We start from the raw sequence: 18,907 nt of genomic DNA, 5'->3' as shown, positions 1-18,907 counted from the left end.
TGACACTGTCATAAACATGACATAACACCTGTTATAAATATGAAGGAGTGTTCATGAATGCTTATGACTGTTGTCATGGAGTGTCATTAGATAAATAATGACACTTTGAATGCAAAGTTGCACTAAAACTTGTATTAAAGGATAATTAAAATAGCCAACTTTTTATTATTTGGTAAATAATGAAACTTTAAATGCAAAGTTTTACTAAACCTTCCATCAAAAGTCCATTAAAAGTATCATTAATTATTGAATGACACATCATGACAGCAGTCATAACCATTCATAAAGACTTCTTCATAACAGGTGATAAGTCATGTTCACGACAGTGTTGTGTCAGTCACCCCTAATAAAGTACTACCATTTATTTCCTTAGCCAACACTAGAACCACAGGCTGAACTCCAATCTAAAAGTGAACATTAAGTTAGGATTGGCAAGAAGAATAAGATGATAAAGATCTGGGATTTGACTTAAAATCTCTGGATTACTGGCCTATTTATATTACTTGTAAAACTACAGAGATTGACAAGCGATATTGTTCATAACCAGCTTTGTGAGACAGTTGTTGGTATTTAATCCCAAATTATTGTTCTTTAATTTTCTAAACACAAATATATCACAAATGTTATCCAGAAGGCTCCTTGTTAGAAAAGTTGATTCTGTTATTCTTATCACATCTTATTATGGCAACAGAAAAATGATATTATTGTCTGAAATTATTCTTTACACCAAGCTATTTTTGTTTCTCTTTCACATGTAAAAAACAACAACAATTTTGTTCCACTTGATATAGAAGAGTCATATTGTGCACATCTCAGTGCACAGATTGAAAGCTAGAAAAGTGTTTTAGAACAGAGGAATAGATCTAGAAAATTCTACTACAAATTATTCTGATCTTGTCTAACAAAACAACTATCGTGGCCTTCTATATTCCAAAAACCAAAATTTCCAACAAAGGCCATGGGTGGTAAGAAGTGGTTTCATTTGCACGCACTTCCAACTTGATTGTTTTGTAAAAATATATATGATTTATTTCTTGTAAAAATAGAGACAAAATAATTACTAAAAATGTTTTGCAACTTAGTCTAGAACAAACAATAATCTCAATTTGATGTTTCAAGCTCTAAAAAGTGGTCAAAAATTCATTTACAAAACCTCCCGTCAACACAGCGGACATTTACCAAACAATAGACCTCCACGAAGCACCTGGTGTGTTCTTAATTACTCAAATTAATGGGAGGGCATAACAATTAACAACATAATCTAAACAATTATAAATATAAAAATTAATTACATACTGTATGTTGGTGGTTCTAATCTAACTTAAATATATTCTAACTACCCAAAGAAGAAAACTAAATTGGTAGAAATTACAATCCACAAAATTTAGCATAAATGACCACAACAACAACTATGAACTTATTTATTAAAGTTCTTTCATTGTTTTCATGTCTTTGGCACACTTAAAATCAAGTCATCGCCCCCTGTCCCACTTTCTCTCTCTCTCTCTCTCCTCAGCCTGCCTTCTGCTCTCTCCCCACACACCTGCAGCCCATTCTAAGAAGCCATCTATTTCTCGTTCTAGTAATCAAGCTCCCCAGTATATATACAAGTCATTCTCAGTCACTCCTTGTTAGTTCTCCTTTTTATCTCCTCAGTGACACCCTGCCATTCTTTTACTCTGGACCTGTTTTGTTGTCCTCTAGCTCCCTGTGTTCCTGTGATTTTTTTGTAAGTTTTTGTTCTTCATTTTTATTAGAAACTTCATCACCTCCCCATCTCCGAATCACTGCATTTGGGTCCACTTTAAACCCAATAACCATGACAATAATTTGTCTTTGTTGATGAGCTCCAAGTCTTTAAGCCTTTTTCTTTGTTGAGGTGGGAATGGCTCTCTGCCATTACCCTAAAAATTAGGGTTTTCCATAGATTAAAGTTGGGACTCTGAGTGGGCTTCTCCAAGGCTTTACCTCCACTTAGTAGACACAAGTCAGTCATATTAAAAAATATTACTTTCAGCCCAAACCTGCAAAGGGTGTATACTGTTTTGGACTTAATATTAGATATTTCAATTCAAATAAATCTCTGAATAAGATAAAAGCTGCCATATTTTTAGATTGTGATGCAAATAAATAAAGCTGCATTTTAATTTCAGTTTGTGTTTTGTGCAATCAGGAGTTTTAGCATGACTGATTTTGACTTGTTTAATAAGTGTCAAAACCCCATTAGTTTAGTGTTATGTTAGATAATCAAACTAAAACTAAACTGCTCCATAGAGAGTGTGCTCACGTATGGTCTGTGTGTCTGGTACGGCAGCAGCACATCTGCGGACAAGAAGGCGCTCCAGAGGGTTGTTAGGGCAGCAGAGAGAACCATAAGCTGCCCCCTCCCCACTATGGAACAGATTTACACTTCCAGGCTCCACAAGAAAGTTTTGGACATTTTAAATGACTCTTCACACCCTGGCCATGGTCTCTTCCAGCTGCTGCCATCAGGCAAGAGATACAGAGCAATAAAAACCAGGACAAATCGCCTAAAAAACAGTTTTTACCCGATGGCAATCATGGCACTAAATTCAAAGGCATGAGAACTTCTGCTCTTGACACCACTTTGTTATAAATGTAAATTCTGTTGCGACACCTCCAGGCACTGCAACCATCTTCTGATGTCTAAGTTTATTTCTCATTTTGTACTATTCATTTCTTTATCTTGGTATATTACGTATATACACATAACCTGCATCTTAACGCGAGTCGAGCAAATCTCAGTCTCGTTGTAATCTGTTGATGACAATGACAAATAAATCTTATCTTATCTTATCTTAAAGTCCCCTCTATCTCAAAGAGATTTAAACTAATTAAAAAGTTTGTTTAAATGCCCACCAGGTCATGTCTGCACATGCACTGTTAGACGCGGGGTCACTGTCACCAAATTAGTAACTTTGTCACTTTACTTAGCAACTTTTTAGACAAAGAAAATTGGTATTGGACAATATCAGAATTGGCAGGTCAGACTTTTAAAGATCAGTGATACGTGATTGGTTTGAACACTGCAATCAGTACATCCCTAATTCTAGGTCTTAAAATGTTACTAAATACAGCAGTACTGCTTCAGTCATACTGCACAGAAAAACAAAAAGTCATGAATGAATGAAACATTTCACAATTTGAAGCCATCATTAGGGCATGAGATAGCAGGCAGCTGTTGAAGGTGTCACAGTGTGAAGCAGCTTCCTGCATATGTAACAGAACACATTCAGCAAAAAAATTGGTGGTTCAAACTGGTCATCATTCAGGTTTGTCGTATATGTCCAGAATTTTAAAAAGTCAAAATGTGGGGGAGGAAGACTTTACTTAAAAAGGACAGAAAACACGTTTACTTCTAAAACAAAAGCAGCTGGAAACCTTTGTTGTAAAACATTTAAAAAGAGTTCTGACAATGCTTTGGAAAATGACAAACATTATTAGATGAAATTCAGTGAAAACATAATAAAACAGAAACATATTTTACCATATACTGCTTCCAGTTTAACCCAATGTTCAGCGCTGTTTTATTCTCATGTCACAAAGCGTTCAAACTTTTATGGAAATGGGATTTTCAGAACAAGAGCACCACTCTGCTCAGGGGCTCTGTTACCATGGCACTAAAACACCAGCAGAATTAGAAGTATTTCAGAGAAATCCTGCATCTTATCACAGTGGCATATTTTCTGTTTAAAAGCCCTTAACCTTTAGATCCCAACTAAATCTACTCTCATTAATCAGAAGAAATCTTCTGGCTTCGCTCCACATGCATTTCTTCACTATTATTATTTCAGCTCAGAGCTGTCAAGTGCTCCATTAGCCTGAGTGCAATGATTGCGTAGAACTTCCAATCCTGTTTCCAGCCTTACTTGATAGCTTCCTGATATATTTAGAGGCAAACGTCACAATTGATTGTACCGAGGAATATTCCCCTGAGGGTGCAGTAGGATGGGGGAGAAACATCTTACCAGTGTGTTGTCTGCCACGATGTAAAGCTCCATGTACTTAGTTGTACCCCAGGTATTTCTCTTAACCTAATATCAAAGAATAATGGAAGATAAAAATATGATTACACATAAAGCACCAGGTGCAGTATGTATTACATTGAACACAGATAAGACATTTAGCAAAGTGATATGTTCATCTCCTGACTTTTACCCAGCATTTTGTAAAAAGCTGGTTTCAATGGTACTAAAAAGTAAAAAAATATGTTTTTACTTTGTTTACTATAAATGAAAAACATGTATGCAACCAAAAATACAATATTTTACACAATAGAAATGAGAACACTGATATAACCTCTGAGAATTGCTCCTTAACCTCCAGCTGGCCTCACAGATGGCCACTGACCCTGGTTCTGCTGTAGGGGAGCTACTTCTTTCTGTCACAACATGCTTGATAAGGACAATTGATTCAATCAGCTATGATTCCTTCAACAGTTGAATTTTTACAAACTGGCATTAAATGATTAACTGACTTTAGCTGCATTGTAATATGTTTAATAAACTCTGCTGTATTTAAATTCATCTGAATATCGGATTACACCAGAATGAGCAATGACCTCTGACATCCTTCAGTCCAGTTTCTGTGCTGGGTTTTATGGACAGACTGTCCCTGTCCAAGTGTTCAATCAGTGCAACAGTTGGCACTGTTGACCACGATACATACTTGACCGGCTCAATAACATGGACTTCTTCATGTCAATAGGTAACTTTACATCAGAGGTGATAAAGATCACACGTGGTGTACCCCAAGGTTCCATTTTGGGATTCCTCCTGTTTAATATCTACATACTGCCATTAAATGCTCCTCAGCTTGTCTTGTCTTATCAGCTCATCCATTTGTAACCAGCAAAGTACCATTTACTTTGTACCAAAACATGTTTGACCTGGCACAAAATGATCAGCTGATGTTATTTCAGCAACATCATAATATCAGCAGAAAAAGTGTGCAACCATCATCACTACGACCATGTGTCAAAAAGGGCAGAAGCATCCCGAATGCTGCAGCACAGTTCTTTTTTCTGCTGAATTCTCAATTCTGATCTAGTGAAGAAAATATGAACCATTTCAATACAATATACAGTAATAAGTAATAAATCAGATTTTTGAAGTGTATTTCTTCAGTAACTATCACAAAGTGAAACAGATATAGATTAATTCCTCTGATTTTCTTCATTATTGAAAATGTATTTCCTTTCTGCTTGGAGCCAGTGAAAACATAACATTTAAGATTAGAACATTACACCAGACCAATAAAAAAAACTAATACAGAAATGTTAGCTTAATGAAAATAGCTTCAGCAACTGCTTAAATCTTTTCATTTTTACAATCTTTTAATCTGACAAAGAAGCATCAATGGAACAGACATTTCAGTTGCTTGTAGAAGAAACCATGAGATTATTCACAGTTGTACCCTGAACCATTCCCATGAATAAGAGGTGAGATCAAAATGTTCTCAAAAAGCAACTTGCAGCAACAATTCTGATAAAACTGGCCAGCATTCCGGTTTGTCTTATATGTCTACAATATTAAAAAGTCAAAATGTGGGAGACATTCCATGGATCTTCCAGTCTGATGGAACTCAGTGTCAAAAGGCAAATGTGTCAACAAAGCTTAAAGAACTATAAGATTACTCTAAGATCTTAAAGAGGCAGCATTATGTAAAATTAACTTTTTTGAGCTTTGCATTGTGTTGTAAGGTTATTCACTAATCAAAAACATACCATGTTGCCTTAAGTCTTTCATGCCTGTTTGAGAAATTCTTTAATTTCCATGGCAACCATTCAGCTTTGCAAAACACCTAGGTGTAACTGAGCACCTCCTTCCTGACGCAGCTGCGAGGAGAAGCTGCAGTTTCCAAGCTTCTGCTTCACAGAGCAGCCTTCCTCCACAAATCCCCCACACAACTACTTCAGACTAGCCAGCAGCAATTAGCAAACACCTGGGAGAACTACCCATCTGCTGAGCTCATGTGAGCTACCTCTCAGCGTAAAGCTTGTAAAGACGTTGTTAAAGGGTGAATATAGGAGCCATGTTTTGATGACTTCCTGAAGGTGGAGTTTCAGAAAGAGCAGACGTTTTTAAAGAGACAGAGGCCCAATTTCAAGGTATTAAACATTTTTTTAAAGTCATTTTTTATTTATAAAGCACTGTTACTTGATTGTCCTGTAAAATGGCCCTATGTGCCTGGAAGACACATAATACTGCCCCTTTAATCACATGGAGAATCGGTGGTCAGTTTTCAAAAAGCAGGTAGAGAAACAGAAGTCAACCAGCCGGTCACTTTAAACAGACAATAAGACAGAATGAGTAACCTGTGGTCAATTTTAGTCTTCTGAAACAGGCAGAATCCCGCACCACCCTACGGCCAATTAGGAACCAATCAAACTCACTCATGGTTTTGAATTGCTTAGGAGAACATGGAAACAGTCCCCAAAAAAGCGTATAGGGATAAAAATCCAATCAGAAACATTTTGTTGGGTGGAAAGAGTAGCAGTAATTTGGAAAAATTCTAAATAAATATTTATCTGCATAACAGCATGGATTCTGTGAGGCTGTGGTTACAGACTGGATTCATTCACTCCCATAAACATGCACTGATGTATTCCCACACTGTTGATTTTATATGCAAAGAGTGTCAAAAGCCTTGGGTCCCTTGGTTCGCTAAAGCCGGCATTTCTGCATAACAACCAGTATTAATAGGTGGCTGTGGGGGAACTGGGAAAACCGGAGGTTGTGTTACTGTAGAAATAAACATAAAACGTTAGGAAGGATAAAACCATGCAGGAGGACAAAGAATCCAGATAGATGAGGTAGTTTACAAGCGAATGTAAACAAAAAAATGGGGATAATAAACAAATAAAATAACATTAGAGAAATAAATGTGCCCCCTACAGTCCAAACAGACACTAAAATGCCCACTTAGGAGCCCTTTTTCTGCTTTATATTTTTATTTTTTATAAATGAACAGCTAATGCACCTTCTTAGAAACAGAATCCAAGCAATATAGAAGTCTAAGATAATAATTTTGTTCAGAGGATAGACAATTTACACCATGTGGAGGAAAATGGTTAAATATAATTGGTACACCAAAAAAACAAACACATGACATGCTGCAGTGTGTTAAATGTTGCTGGATTGAGGAAATACTATCAGTGTTTTCCAAAGTATTTTCATTGGAAAACATGAACATTTTGTTGTGTTTTATTTTTGTTAACCTGACAAGTGTGTAACATCTCATGTTTCATTGCTTATGACTTTCCTTTTAGACTGAGTTAGCACACAAAATGCTACAAATGCTATAAAATCTTTGACTTTTAGAGCGCTCCTCATACTTGCTGATGATTAATTGATCAGTGTTTATAAGTTATGACTCTTGGGAGCCACCAACTATTAATCTTATTTCTCTAATTATGAGAGTATTGAAGGACCTGGACAGATGTTCTCTGAATGACTGTAGATAAAGTGTTATTAACAGAGGCCGTTCAGGACACTTTGGTCTTGGAGACTCACCCTTGAGTGAAGCGGTGCCACCAGGTCTGAGATGAGGCTGGTTTGTGCGGTGTGATGGCCATGGCCACAGCTTCCACCTTTAATTGGCAGTTCCTTGGCACTCAACAGTGAATGGTGGGAAGAATTCACACCGTTAATTGGCTCCAGGTAGTAGGTGTCACTAGAGTTGAATGAAATCAGGCCCCTGTGTCAGGGAAAGTGATTGGGAGGGAAAATACAATGAGAGAAGTGATGCTAGAAAAACTGAAGTCATATGAAGAACAAACGCTCAGTCTAAAGGTCTGAAGAAATTACATCCCTGTTGTATTCAGTTGTGGAAAAAAAATAATTGCCAAGCACTTTTAGATGAAATCACTCAGGTTTATTTGTACAATACAGAGAGCTCATAAGACAATCAATAATGAAGCAGAATGAAAGTTCCACCAGGCACAGTCGGCACATAGGTTTTATACCAAGGATAAGGATCCAAAACAAGCTAGAGATACAGTCTAGGACTGTATCTTCTGTATCTCCATACAACATCCACATCCAGACTGTGGATATACGTATATATATAAGCAGATGCTACCTTATAATACAATCTGCCATCACAATCCACAGTCAACAGAATTTTCTCTTCTAAAACTCAAGGAAAGCTTTAAAACTAGATGAATTTGATAAAGATGGTTATCAAATTCATCTTCTGTCACGTACAGAAATACTCAGATGACTCTGTAGTTGTCAGATGTATCAGAGATGGACAAGAAGCTGAGTACAGAGATCTGGTGAACCGCTTTGTGTCATGGTGTAATAACTCAGTGTCTTCAGTCAGAGGCTTCTTCAAATTCACTGTAATACAAGACCACTACAGGAGATCCTTCCTGCCAACAGTCAACACTATCTACAATAACTCTTTGAAGAAGTTGAATTAATACAAGTTACAACATTATCTTTAGGATCAATAACATATATTTGAATTTGAATGATGAAATGTTGCTTTCTGACTCAATAATTCTACCCAACAGGACAGTTTTTAATGAATACAAGTAAACTTTAAATTTAAATGGAGTGACTCTAGGACCTAGTGCAGTTTACTCTAACATGTATTTCTGTTTTGACCTTGGAAAATAATAACTCCTAAACTGCTAACTGAGGCTGGATGAAAAGTATTTCACCTCGCCTGTGACATTCTGCCAGAGTTGCTGTTTACTTCACAGCAGACACAATAGGCCCAAAAGGAATCAATTTATTTTTTGTAAAAGGAGTTGTGCTTGCTATTATGTTCATTCACAGTGCCTGATCGTATGGGCATACTGTCGCTGGGCTCTGAGCCATGCTTTTAGACAATACAGTAGCTTCCTCTTTTTTTTTTTCTTCAGTCATTATGTTTCCAAGGCTGTAAGAGAACTCACAGAAGAACAATATGTAATTCCACCAGAGTTCATACAAAACCCCTTCTTTATGGAATGAAAGTTGGTGACAGGGAAAACGTGCTGGGAACTGAAAAGCAGAAAAATATAAAAAAAAATAACAAAATTATTACTAGAGAACCACATGAGAGCAGGGATCTCATGTGACAACACAGTGAGAATGTGAAATGCCCTGTTACTGTATTTTATTATTTTGTCAGTGGCCTGGTCACTGAGCACAGCAAAAGAAATTCCCAGAACTTTTTTTTTGGAACACGGCAGTTGGGTGTGACGTTATTCCTAGACTCAAGTTCCAATTTTGGAGGGAAGCTGAAATGCGAGGTAACTGTAAGCTGAGGTAAACAAAGGTGAATAACATGGCTGCCAAGAAGTTCTGTTTGATTTCCCTTTGTAAAAAGTAACAAACCAAGGTCCAAGTCAAATGTGCCTCTCAATGTTAACATGAATCTATTACAAAATGCATATTTGTTTGAGAGAGATGCATTCAGCTAACGATTCAACAAAATCCTTACAACAATAGCAGAGTATCCAAGGTGATACCTATGCAATAACTGATCTTGTAAAGAGGGAACTGAAGGGAACTAACAGTTATTGATTATACATTTAAGAGAGTTCTCTTGTAGAGTGGCTTCTCCCAGATGCCTTAACACAGGAACTCTAAATCCTCCAGAACAACAAACATAACATTTCTTTCTGCTCCCCTGAGTTTGATCTCTTTGCTGGTTTACCGTTACATCTGTCTGATGTTATCATTTGATCAGCATTCAGATGTAAAACTGAATTTTTGGATGAGTCTTCTGCGTTGCTGTAAAGCTCACTTTTATCAGTGGGGTGATGCTGGCTTTAGAAGACAGAATGTGTTGGTGTTGTCAGTTATTTAAGCATCAGTTAAACTCTTACGTTCTTTTATTTAAATTTTATTTCAACATTTTTTCATTCCAGTGATGGAAGAGGCGGTATAATGCATTATGCCATAGAGGAAAACCTCAGAGCAGCATCTGATATCTCACTAGTGGAAAGCATTCATATGTGATTCTACTCTTCCCCCTCAGAGAAACAGAGCTGCATGACTCAGTTAGCATGGAAAATCTCATCTATGGAGAGCACCATATTTGGAAAGAACCAAATAAGCAAATCAGATGAAACAGTACACACACACTGGGAAGCACGGTGATGAAGGGTGACGATTAGGGCTTGTTTAACAAGAATAGTTGAAGTCACTGAGTTGAACTCTTCTGTAAACCAAAAGATTCCAAACTTCAACATGGAGACATCAGTCTGACAGCTGTCCTGCTGTTCAGTGTTAACAGCCTAGTCAACGTACAGAGCACAATCTAACTATGGGAGGAGAGCAGTTCTTAATCAAATCTAAAAAACTGGATGAAATGAAGCAGTGTTGTAAAGAGGAATTGTTTCATAATATCTAACAGTAATGTGTTGGACTCATCAGGGCATCTAAAGGATGTTTACTGCTAAACTGGGTGGTTCTAGAAGCTCCTGAAAATGTCCTGAACATTTCTCTATTGGCTGCTTCTCAATTTAGGTTTAGTTGAAGATAAATAACATTTAATGTTATGTAATATTTTCTGTGGTATTGTTCTTTTAAGGTTCAATTTTCCTGGATCTGATAATGTTTAGTAATGTCACAGTCTCTAGAATAGTCAGGAAGTGAATTCTGAGCTTGTTCCTCTGAACATTTATGGAATTCTGAAATATGATAAAAAGTAGTCTTCATACAGACAAAGTGTACATGTTATTTTTGCAAGCATTTTTAATTGAAAAATATTCTATTAGCATTCATGAATAAATGTACTTTATTAATGAATATACTTTCATAGCTTTCCATAGCTGAACCGTTAAACAACATTTACCTGCTTAATTAAATTCCTGTTAGCTTCTCACATCCAACAGCAAATTAGTGTTCGTTAGTTCTCATTTTCACTGCTGTGTGAATGACTGGACAGTTAAAAAAACATTTGCATTCTGCTGGCTTCCATAGCTCTTTCCACTTCCATCTCTCCAGTGTTCCCGTCAAAGCTGCTGTCAACAGCAGCATCTGGCTCCATTCCCAGCTCAGGACAAAGAACCTGACAACTGCTGAGCAGCAAGCCTCCATCAGACACCAACATGTCCTTAAAATGATTAGCTTCACAAAACAAGCTTTAGAACAAAATCTTAAATAAAACCCCAATCTGTCTAAGATGGTCATTTTTGCATGTTTGAAACTATCAAACAAATTGCTCACAGAGGATCACATAAGAAGCATTAAAACTAGGGATGCTCTGATCAGGTTTTTTGCTGCCGATCACCCATGAGGGCCGATCACTGCCAATCACTGATCACTGCAAATCACCTGGATTGGCTGTAAATATTTTTGCTTTAGGTATAAATGCTACTATGTGACCTGCAAAATTAAAAAATGATCTGGTAATAAATTCACTTAATTTAGACATAAACAGGCAAAATATTTGCAGGCACAATACAGCAGCTATTCAGTCAAAAGGGCAACTGAAAAAGCTGCAATCAGTAAAATAATTATCAGTATCCTAAATTATACATGAGTCAAATCAGTCTCACAACACTTCTTATATCAAATAATGTCAAGTAAAAAATTAAATATTAATTCAAAGTCAAATGCAGGCTGCATCAAAATAAACAATCCTGAGTTACTGAATCAAAACTTCAGGAAAGCACTTCTAGCTGATTAAAGCTGGTTCTGATTGCCTGTTCTTGACATTCGGTGTGAGAGTTCAATGCTGGGTGGAGTAGAAACGGCGCTACGTCTGTGAAATATTACTACCAGTAGTGCGGTGCGGCGGTCCAACAGCGGGAGCGGAACCAATGTCTTACACCGCTAGCTCGTTGACTTAAATTATTTTATGGGTTATTTGTTTAGCTTTCTCTTTTTTTTCTTCAGTCATTATGTTTCCAAGGCTGTAAGAGAACTCCCAGAAGACCTGCTATTCAGGGTGAATGTTGGTAGTTGTGCGCTGCTTTCCCTGCTGACTTACCGATCTGGATGTTTGTTTGTTTTTCCTGCAGTGAGCCTCGATATAATCATAGTCCGTCAAGTGTTTGTTTTTTAAATGCCATATTAGATTGGTTGTGTTGATGCATTTTGACGTGCTTCACCCCCGAGGTAATTTTCGCAACAAGCAGATTTCCCATTCACTCTGACCATTGAAGTTCCACAAGACATCGCTTAGGATTGCTGCGGTGATCGGTTTTAGTGATCAGCAACAAGAGATGGCCAGTGATTGGCCATCACTGATCATGCACTTTTTCACAGAAATCGGCCGATTATGATAAAATATGTTCATTTAAAAATACAGTATTTAGAATGAGAATAAAATGGAACATCTGGGAATGCCAACAAACATTCCTGGTTTGACAATAATCAACCTGACATGTTCAAGTGGATCAGAAAACTAAACCACATATAAACCATCTTCTTATTTGACACAAATTTATTAATCAGAATTATATCACAGTAAAATGGAACTGATTTCTATAATCAGAGAACACACCACATCTAGTCATTAGCAGTGCTGACCACCACCTGTCAAGTCAGGTTAGGTACAGTATTTAAATTGAAGATGGACAAAGAAGTAATCAATATTTGATCAATAGTTTTATAGATTAATAGTTTATTAAACTAATTTTCATTAACCAAAGAGAGACTGACTTTTAGTAGATAAGAAGACTGAAAAGAGCATGTCAAAATTTTTATGTTAATTCTTAATTCTTAAGAGTTTCAAGCTCTGATATGGAACATGCTGGATATATCAGCTTTTAGATCTCAGAGTTAAATTAGTGAAAAAACAGCCACAGGAGGAAACCCAATCAGAGCACTACCTGCAACAATTTAGAATAATAATTCAACCAATAATCCTTTTTATCTTAGAGTCCAAATATCAGGATATTTCCACCACAATACATTAAATTGAGAAAAAGGTCTTGTTTTATGTTTTCAGAATCTTTAGTGGGAAAACCATCTGATTGTTTTTGTGTTGTATTTGTTGTAAAATGAAGCACTGCTGCAGATGTTCTCAGTCTGTACCTGACTCCTGAACAGGTGCTGAGAGCCACCCAGGAATCTGGATGTCCTCTGACATGGCCATGGTAGAAGCAGTGATTCTGAAAGACAAAACCATTAAATCAGTGCTTCTTTCTTTTTCCTGTCCATGTCTTCGCAAACAAAATCATGTTCTGTTCACGACAGTTTCAGCTGGGGAAAACATTGTCTGCAATATTTGAACATTGTGAAAATGGTGAATGTTAAATCTATTCAAACATGATGTTTGCAAAAAGTGAGCAGTGCTTTACCACATTTTAATATTTCAAATTGTGACATTCTTTTGATACAACAAAATTTGACCCATAGAATCAGGTACATCACTCCATCCAAAAAATCTGAATTCTCTGCAGCAGCAAATAAGAGCAGTCTGGCAGCCATTAAATCTCACATCATACAGCGTGACAAGTTATCATCATGAATTGATACTATTAAGCTCGAAGAGTGTGTCATGTTGATGTCCTTTTTTATATAACAGTGTGTGCCAGCCATAAGCTCCTCACTGATGACTTTCCTTCTAGGCATTTTGCTACATGCCTGAAAGCTGCAGGCGGTGAACAGCTGGAACCGCTGCTTTTAAAAAAAACCCATTACACTTACAGAACATGTTTGATATACTTAAAGCTTAATTGCCAGCATTTGTTTTGACAATCCTTTGTCAGCATAGTTCATAGTATGTGGAATCAAACTCATTTTAATATTTATGGTTTGTTACACATCTGTCCATACTTGTGGAAATTTTTCCAATTTTGTCATGTTTTAGCGACAGACTTTAATGCAAGTGAAGTGAAAATAAAAAACAGACTTATTTTTTTAATGAATGCAAATCTGAAAGATGTGGCATGCCTTTATATTCAGCGTCCCCAGAAAAGTAAGTATATTTTATTTATATATATTTTTTTAGATTTACTGAATTTTAAAGACTACTTTAATTAATATTGTCATTTTTTATTTTATTTTGTTCCCCAATAAAATATCAATATTGTTTTATGGCCTGGCACTAGTTTATGGTAATGTGCAGGGTTAGTCTTTCCAACACATCCAATGACTTCTTTCACATGTTTGTTCCAAAACAGGGCTGTGAATACTTCTGCAAGACTGATTTATTTGTAATGGAGATAACTAATGTTGTGTATCATTGTACTCTTTATGCACTGTGCAGAACAAATGTTCACATTTGGAAAAATAATCAAGACTTTGGAATTCACAAATAGTAAATGTAAGAATCAAACTAAAAATGCAAAAGCTGAGACAGTGCCTCCTCCTTTCTGATCTGTTCTGAAAGAGGAAGCACTCCTCCTTCTGAGGAGGTAACTGTTTACTTCAGTTACCTTTCTGGGAACTGAAGCAATCTATGATAAAAGCTACATGAGCAGAGAAGAAAGTCAAGAAATTAAAACTTTCAAGTACAAAGATGTGAGACCTTTCCTGATTTTGAAAAGCAGGTCTCCCAATGGGCCTCAAGACCCACTGCTAATACTGAAGAAAGGTTTGCCACCTGAAGAATGAAATTATGCCAGCATGTTGATTTTTGTTCATTCAAAAGTCCCTGTCAGCTCATTGGAGCATGAAATGAGGTGTTTCATTTGAACAGCAAGCAGCACCGAGGCTCTATTGGAGCCAACACACCAATCAGTTGTCGGTAAGAATTCTCCTTGCCAGCCTGCAGTAATTAATCTCATTTCTTGAACAGGATGTAATGTGGATAATGTCCTGAAGCACTCAGGAGGCTGGAATAACCTGCCATCTGTGTCAGGCTCTGGCATAGAAAACACCTTTCATGTGCACAGACAAGATATCATCCACATTATGAGCTGAGTGACCAACAATAAATCTAAATTAAATGACTTCAGCTCTCTGGCATTTTCTCTGTTCTTGTACTGCAATGGTAGTAATCATTCAGGATCCCTGGTTCAGTTCTGAAAACAAGTTAGTTATGAATGGTGATTTAATAAAGCTGGTTCAGAATGAGGGCCACAGTACTGCACAGGGTTGAGGTTACATTTGGCTTTGCAAAGCAGCACAGACTGCAGAACTATAACTGTTTAAGATCATATGAAGACCAGATCAGATTTCTTTTGAAGTGGTCTTGAAGGATTTTAAAAGTATTTTTGAAGATTTTGGCACAAAAGCCAGAGGAAAAGTGCCTTAAACTTAAAAACTAAAACATTTATACTCAATCCTTAAATGGCAAACATTTAACTGTGAAAAACTTCTAGCTGAAAGAAAATTAGAAAATTATTAACCAAAAGTCGATGGACATTACAGTTTTTGTATCAGTCCTCTGTTTAAAACACTATTGGACTTTATTTTGGAGTATTCAGACAAAAAATGGGCAGAGAAAAAGAGAAAGGGGATGAAATGCAGCAAAGGCCTAAAGGTTAGGAATCAAACCATGGGTGGTTGTGTTGCAGACATAGTGAGTTGGTATACTTGGATGTTGGACCCAGTATTAAAAAAAAAAGCAAACAACAATGTGTGCTCCATTTATGGAATATCACTCTCACTAGGAGAGTGTTTTGTTGGTGTTGGAACGGAGGCTCCTATTGGTTGTGGAAACTCAGAAGAGAAACAGGATCTTCGTGAAATTGCGGACTGGATCTTTGTGAAATTGCTACTTTTTGAATAAGTACATGTGGAATTCAATAAAGAACTTTTAAAGTAAATATTCATAATATACCAGCGTATATACGTAGATACCAATAATATCTATGTTGTGTTTGACAGCGCTAGCAAAAAATGGCTGACTAAGGAAATGTCATCATTTTTGTAAAAAAAATTATTATAAAAACATGAAAGTAGGAGGTTGCACCACTGAATTAATGTTATAGCCAAGACCACCTGCTATGATCATATTACCGTATTTTCCGCACTATAAGGCACACCTCATTATAAGGCGCACCTTCAATGAATGGCCTATTTTAAAACGTTTTTCATATATAAGGCGCACCGCATTATAAGGCGCATAGAATAGAGGCTACAGTAGAGGCTGGGGTTACGTTATGCATCCTTTAGATGGAACTGCGCTAAAGGGAATGTCAACAAAATAGTCAGATAGGTCAGCCAAACTTTATTAATAGATTACAAACCAGAGTTCTGAAAACTCCGTTCATTCCCAGAATGAATAAACAGCTGTTTTATTATTTTCCCCGAGGTAAAGTAAGTGATGTGGTATTTTCGTGACACAGTTTATCTTTTAACAACAGCAAGGTATAACATATAGTGGAGGGGAACTTTTCCTCGATTCAATAAACACGTAAAAACAGTCTGATACTGTTACGGTAAATCAAACATTAGTGCAATCACAATATATATCCACTTCCGCATCACATAGTTTATAAGTAAGACATTGATTTTTCATATTCCCCAAAATCACTAAGTAACATTATGTCTAACACTTGACACAAGTGTCCTGTTTGATACATACGGTGTAATTGTGATTGGTCACTGTCACAGGCTGTCCATCTTTGTTGTAGTATGTCTCTGTAAACTCTGGGCCCAAAAGCTCACTAAGACACAAAAAGAAAAGAGAGAGGACAATGGTGGTGAATTAGTATATGACAATAAAATGCCATGAAGCTTGTAAACAGCATCGTGCACACATAATGTGAAATAGTTGGGTCTGTTTTAACGGAAAACCCAGTTAATATATTTCTGCTCCACAGAAGGCCCATCCTTGCTGACAAGACAAAAAAAAGTTTCAGCTCAACCTTGCTCGGAGTGCACCACTTGCTAAGCTGATCACATTAGCTAACGGTGTTAAGAGGTACTCACACTCACCTGCTGCCAACATTATGCAAGTTCTGTGACGGTAGAAAAATCAATCCATAGTCCGTAATGGAACTCTTACATCCAGTGGCTTCGCCTTTACAGCTAAACCTTTCACCTAGAGTTCTGATGATCCAGAAAACTCCTTTAAGCTGAAGTATTAGAAACAGCATATTTTTTTGCAGGTAGGCATTGCAAACAAAAGGCAACAATAATTTCAAACCTGACCTTCTTTCATAGCAAACAGTCTACTAATTAGAGACAGAGAGTGCTTTCAGTTGGACTTTCATGGTCTTGTTCTTTTAAGTGAAGAAGACAGAAGTTCGTCCTTCCTTAGCCAGGGAGAGGTGAGAGACTCACTGGTTAGCATTTTGACTGCAGGTGTTTTCTATAATTTAGAGCATAAGAGGCAATTTTGACTCCTGTTTTGGAACTGATGTCTGAGTTTCTGATTTGCTGGGCAGCAAATAAAAAAACATGTGAATCACTTTAACAAAACAAAAAAGTCTCATGTGTCAATCCCAGTCACTGGGATAAGAAATGCTCACTTTAGCAGTTTGTTTTAAATATATATATATATTTACATACTGACTCTCAAGGACTGTAAGAATACTTTTTTACTTTTTTGATTCTCTTTTTAACTGCCCTGTCTTCTCTGGACGAATAAAAATGCTCTGGGATCAGATCTGACTGGACAGACTTCGATCCCTTGAATGCTTTGAGATAACGTAGAGTCAGCTTCAGATTGTGAATAAATATAGGAAATATAAATATTGCACAGAATAGAATTCACATAGAATTCGAAAATGTAACTGGACAATTTTAGAATCTACATTTGGTCTCCAATAATTTATTTTTTTCTACTGAAACTCACATAGGTAGACATGCTGACCTGATGAGTCAGTAAAAATTATTCACCATAATTTGTCGAATGGGAACGCTCGCTCTAATTTACAGAATCTTGTACGGAATCTCATCTGCGAACAAAGTGCAAAGGGAGACATAACTTAAATAATATTCACAGCTTCATCTTTTGCTTTCTGACACCCGCTCTATCATTTCTGGCATTAGCAACTTTAATTTCAAAAAGCCCAATCTTATGAAATGTTGGATCAGCAGGACTGGAGTCTTTCATGTTTAAGAAGCGGAGTCTTGATAATAAACAGAGACAGAAATCACATGCTGTCAGCATCGTTTAGAGGAAAAATATAAAAACCATTATAATATTAAAAAGTGACATTGTTTGCCTTAGTAACCTCAGAAAAGGGGACAAAAATATTTCCCATTCATCATAATGTTTTCAATATGGCAATACATCAGTCTAGGCTATATAATTTATTACTGCAGTTTAGCATTAAATGTAACTTAATTGAACTACTTAGCAAAATCACATTTGTATTTACATTCCAGATTTAATTTACCTCTGAAAGGTTGTTGCTTGTTTCTATTCTATTCTAATTGCACACAAATATTTAAAGATCTTGAACACATCTGAAAAAAAATCTGAATTTTATAACAATGCTGAATAATTTTTATGACTCGTTTCAAAGTGAAACTACTGTAATATATAGGTTCATTTCAGAGTAAAATATTTTAAACCTTTTTTTGGTAATTTTGATGATCATGGTGTACAAATAATAAAAACTAGAACTGCACAATATATAGTGAATATTTCCCCATCACCACATCAATGTGTGCTATAGTCACATCACAAAGGACTGTTTGGAGCGCAATAACTATTGAATAATATTCTCCATGAACCTGCATATTTTACGTTGATGTAATATTCAGCCAATTGAAGAAAATGTTGGATTTAAATAATACTATGTAACTGCAATTCTGAATGCAAAGATATTTGGATATCAATTTGATATAGTCAGCAGCTTTACTTCACTTAAACTCCTCAGCTTGCAGAAAAAGATTGTTGACCTATTGTCATCGTCCAGATGACTGTAATGTTTGATGTTGCAGCAGACCTCACAAGAACAAAGCCCAGGATCAAACAACAAAAACCAGGAGTTAAGATGGATTTAATGAACCTGACCCAATCATTAAATGCCACAGACTGCATTATCTTCAGCAGGGATGTACTCCCTGCTGCTGACAGGAGTAGCCCGCAG

At 36.5% G+C, this 18,907-nt stretch overlaps 1 protein-coding gene across 2 annotated transcripts in view; it reads right to left on the bottom strand.

The window, feature by feature from the left end:
• Window positions 1–18,907, bottom strand: part of LOC102218719 (disintegrin and metalloproteinase domain-containing protein 33-like) — a 148,617-nt gene that overhangs the window by 33,945 nt on the left and 95,765 nt on the right. For both annotated transcript variants that reach the window (XM_023345624.1, XM_023345625.1), the window contains exons 4-7: window positions 16,447–16,528; window positions 13,005–13,081; window positions 7,536–7,719; window positions 3,990–4,055 (exon numbers count right to left, since the gene is read on the bottom strand). In XM_023345624.1, the coding sequence (XP_023201392.1) occupies window positions 3,990–4,055; window positions 7,536–7,719; window positions 13,005–13,081; window positions 16,447–16,528 (409 nt within the window). The remainder of the gene's footprint in view (window positions 1–3,989; window positions 4,056–7,535; window positions 7,720–13,004; window positions 13,082–16,446; window positions 16,529–18,907) is intronic.

This window comes from Xiphophorus maculatus, chromosome 14 (assembly GCF_002775205.1).
Source record: "Xiphophorus maculatus strain JP 163 A chromosome 14, X_maculatus-5.0-male, whole genome shotgun sequence".
Classification (NCBI taxonomy): Eukaryota; Metazoa; Chordata; class Actinopteri; order Cyprinodontiformes; family Poeciliidae; genus Xiphophorus; species Xiphophorus maculatus.
The sequence above is the reverse complement of the archived record's forward strand: the minus strand, read 5'-3'. Positions and strand labels throughout refer to the sequence as shown.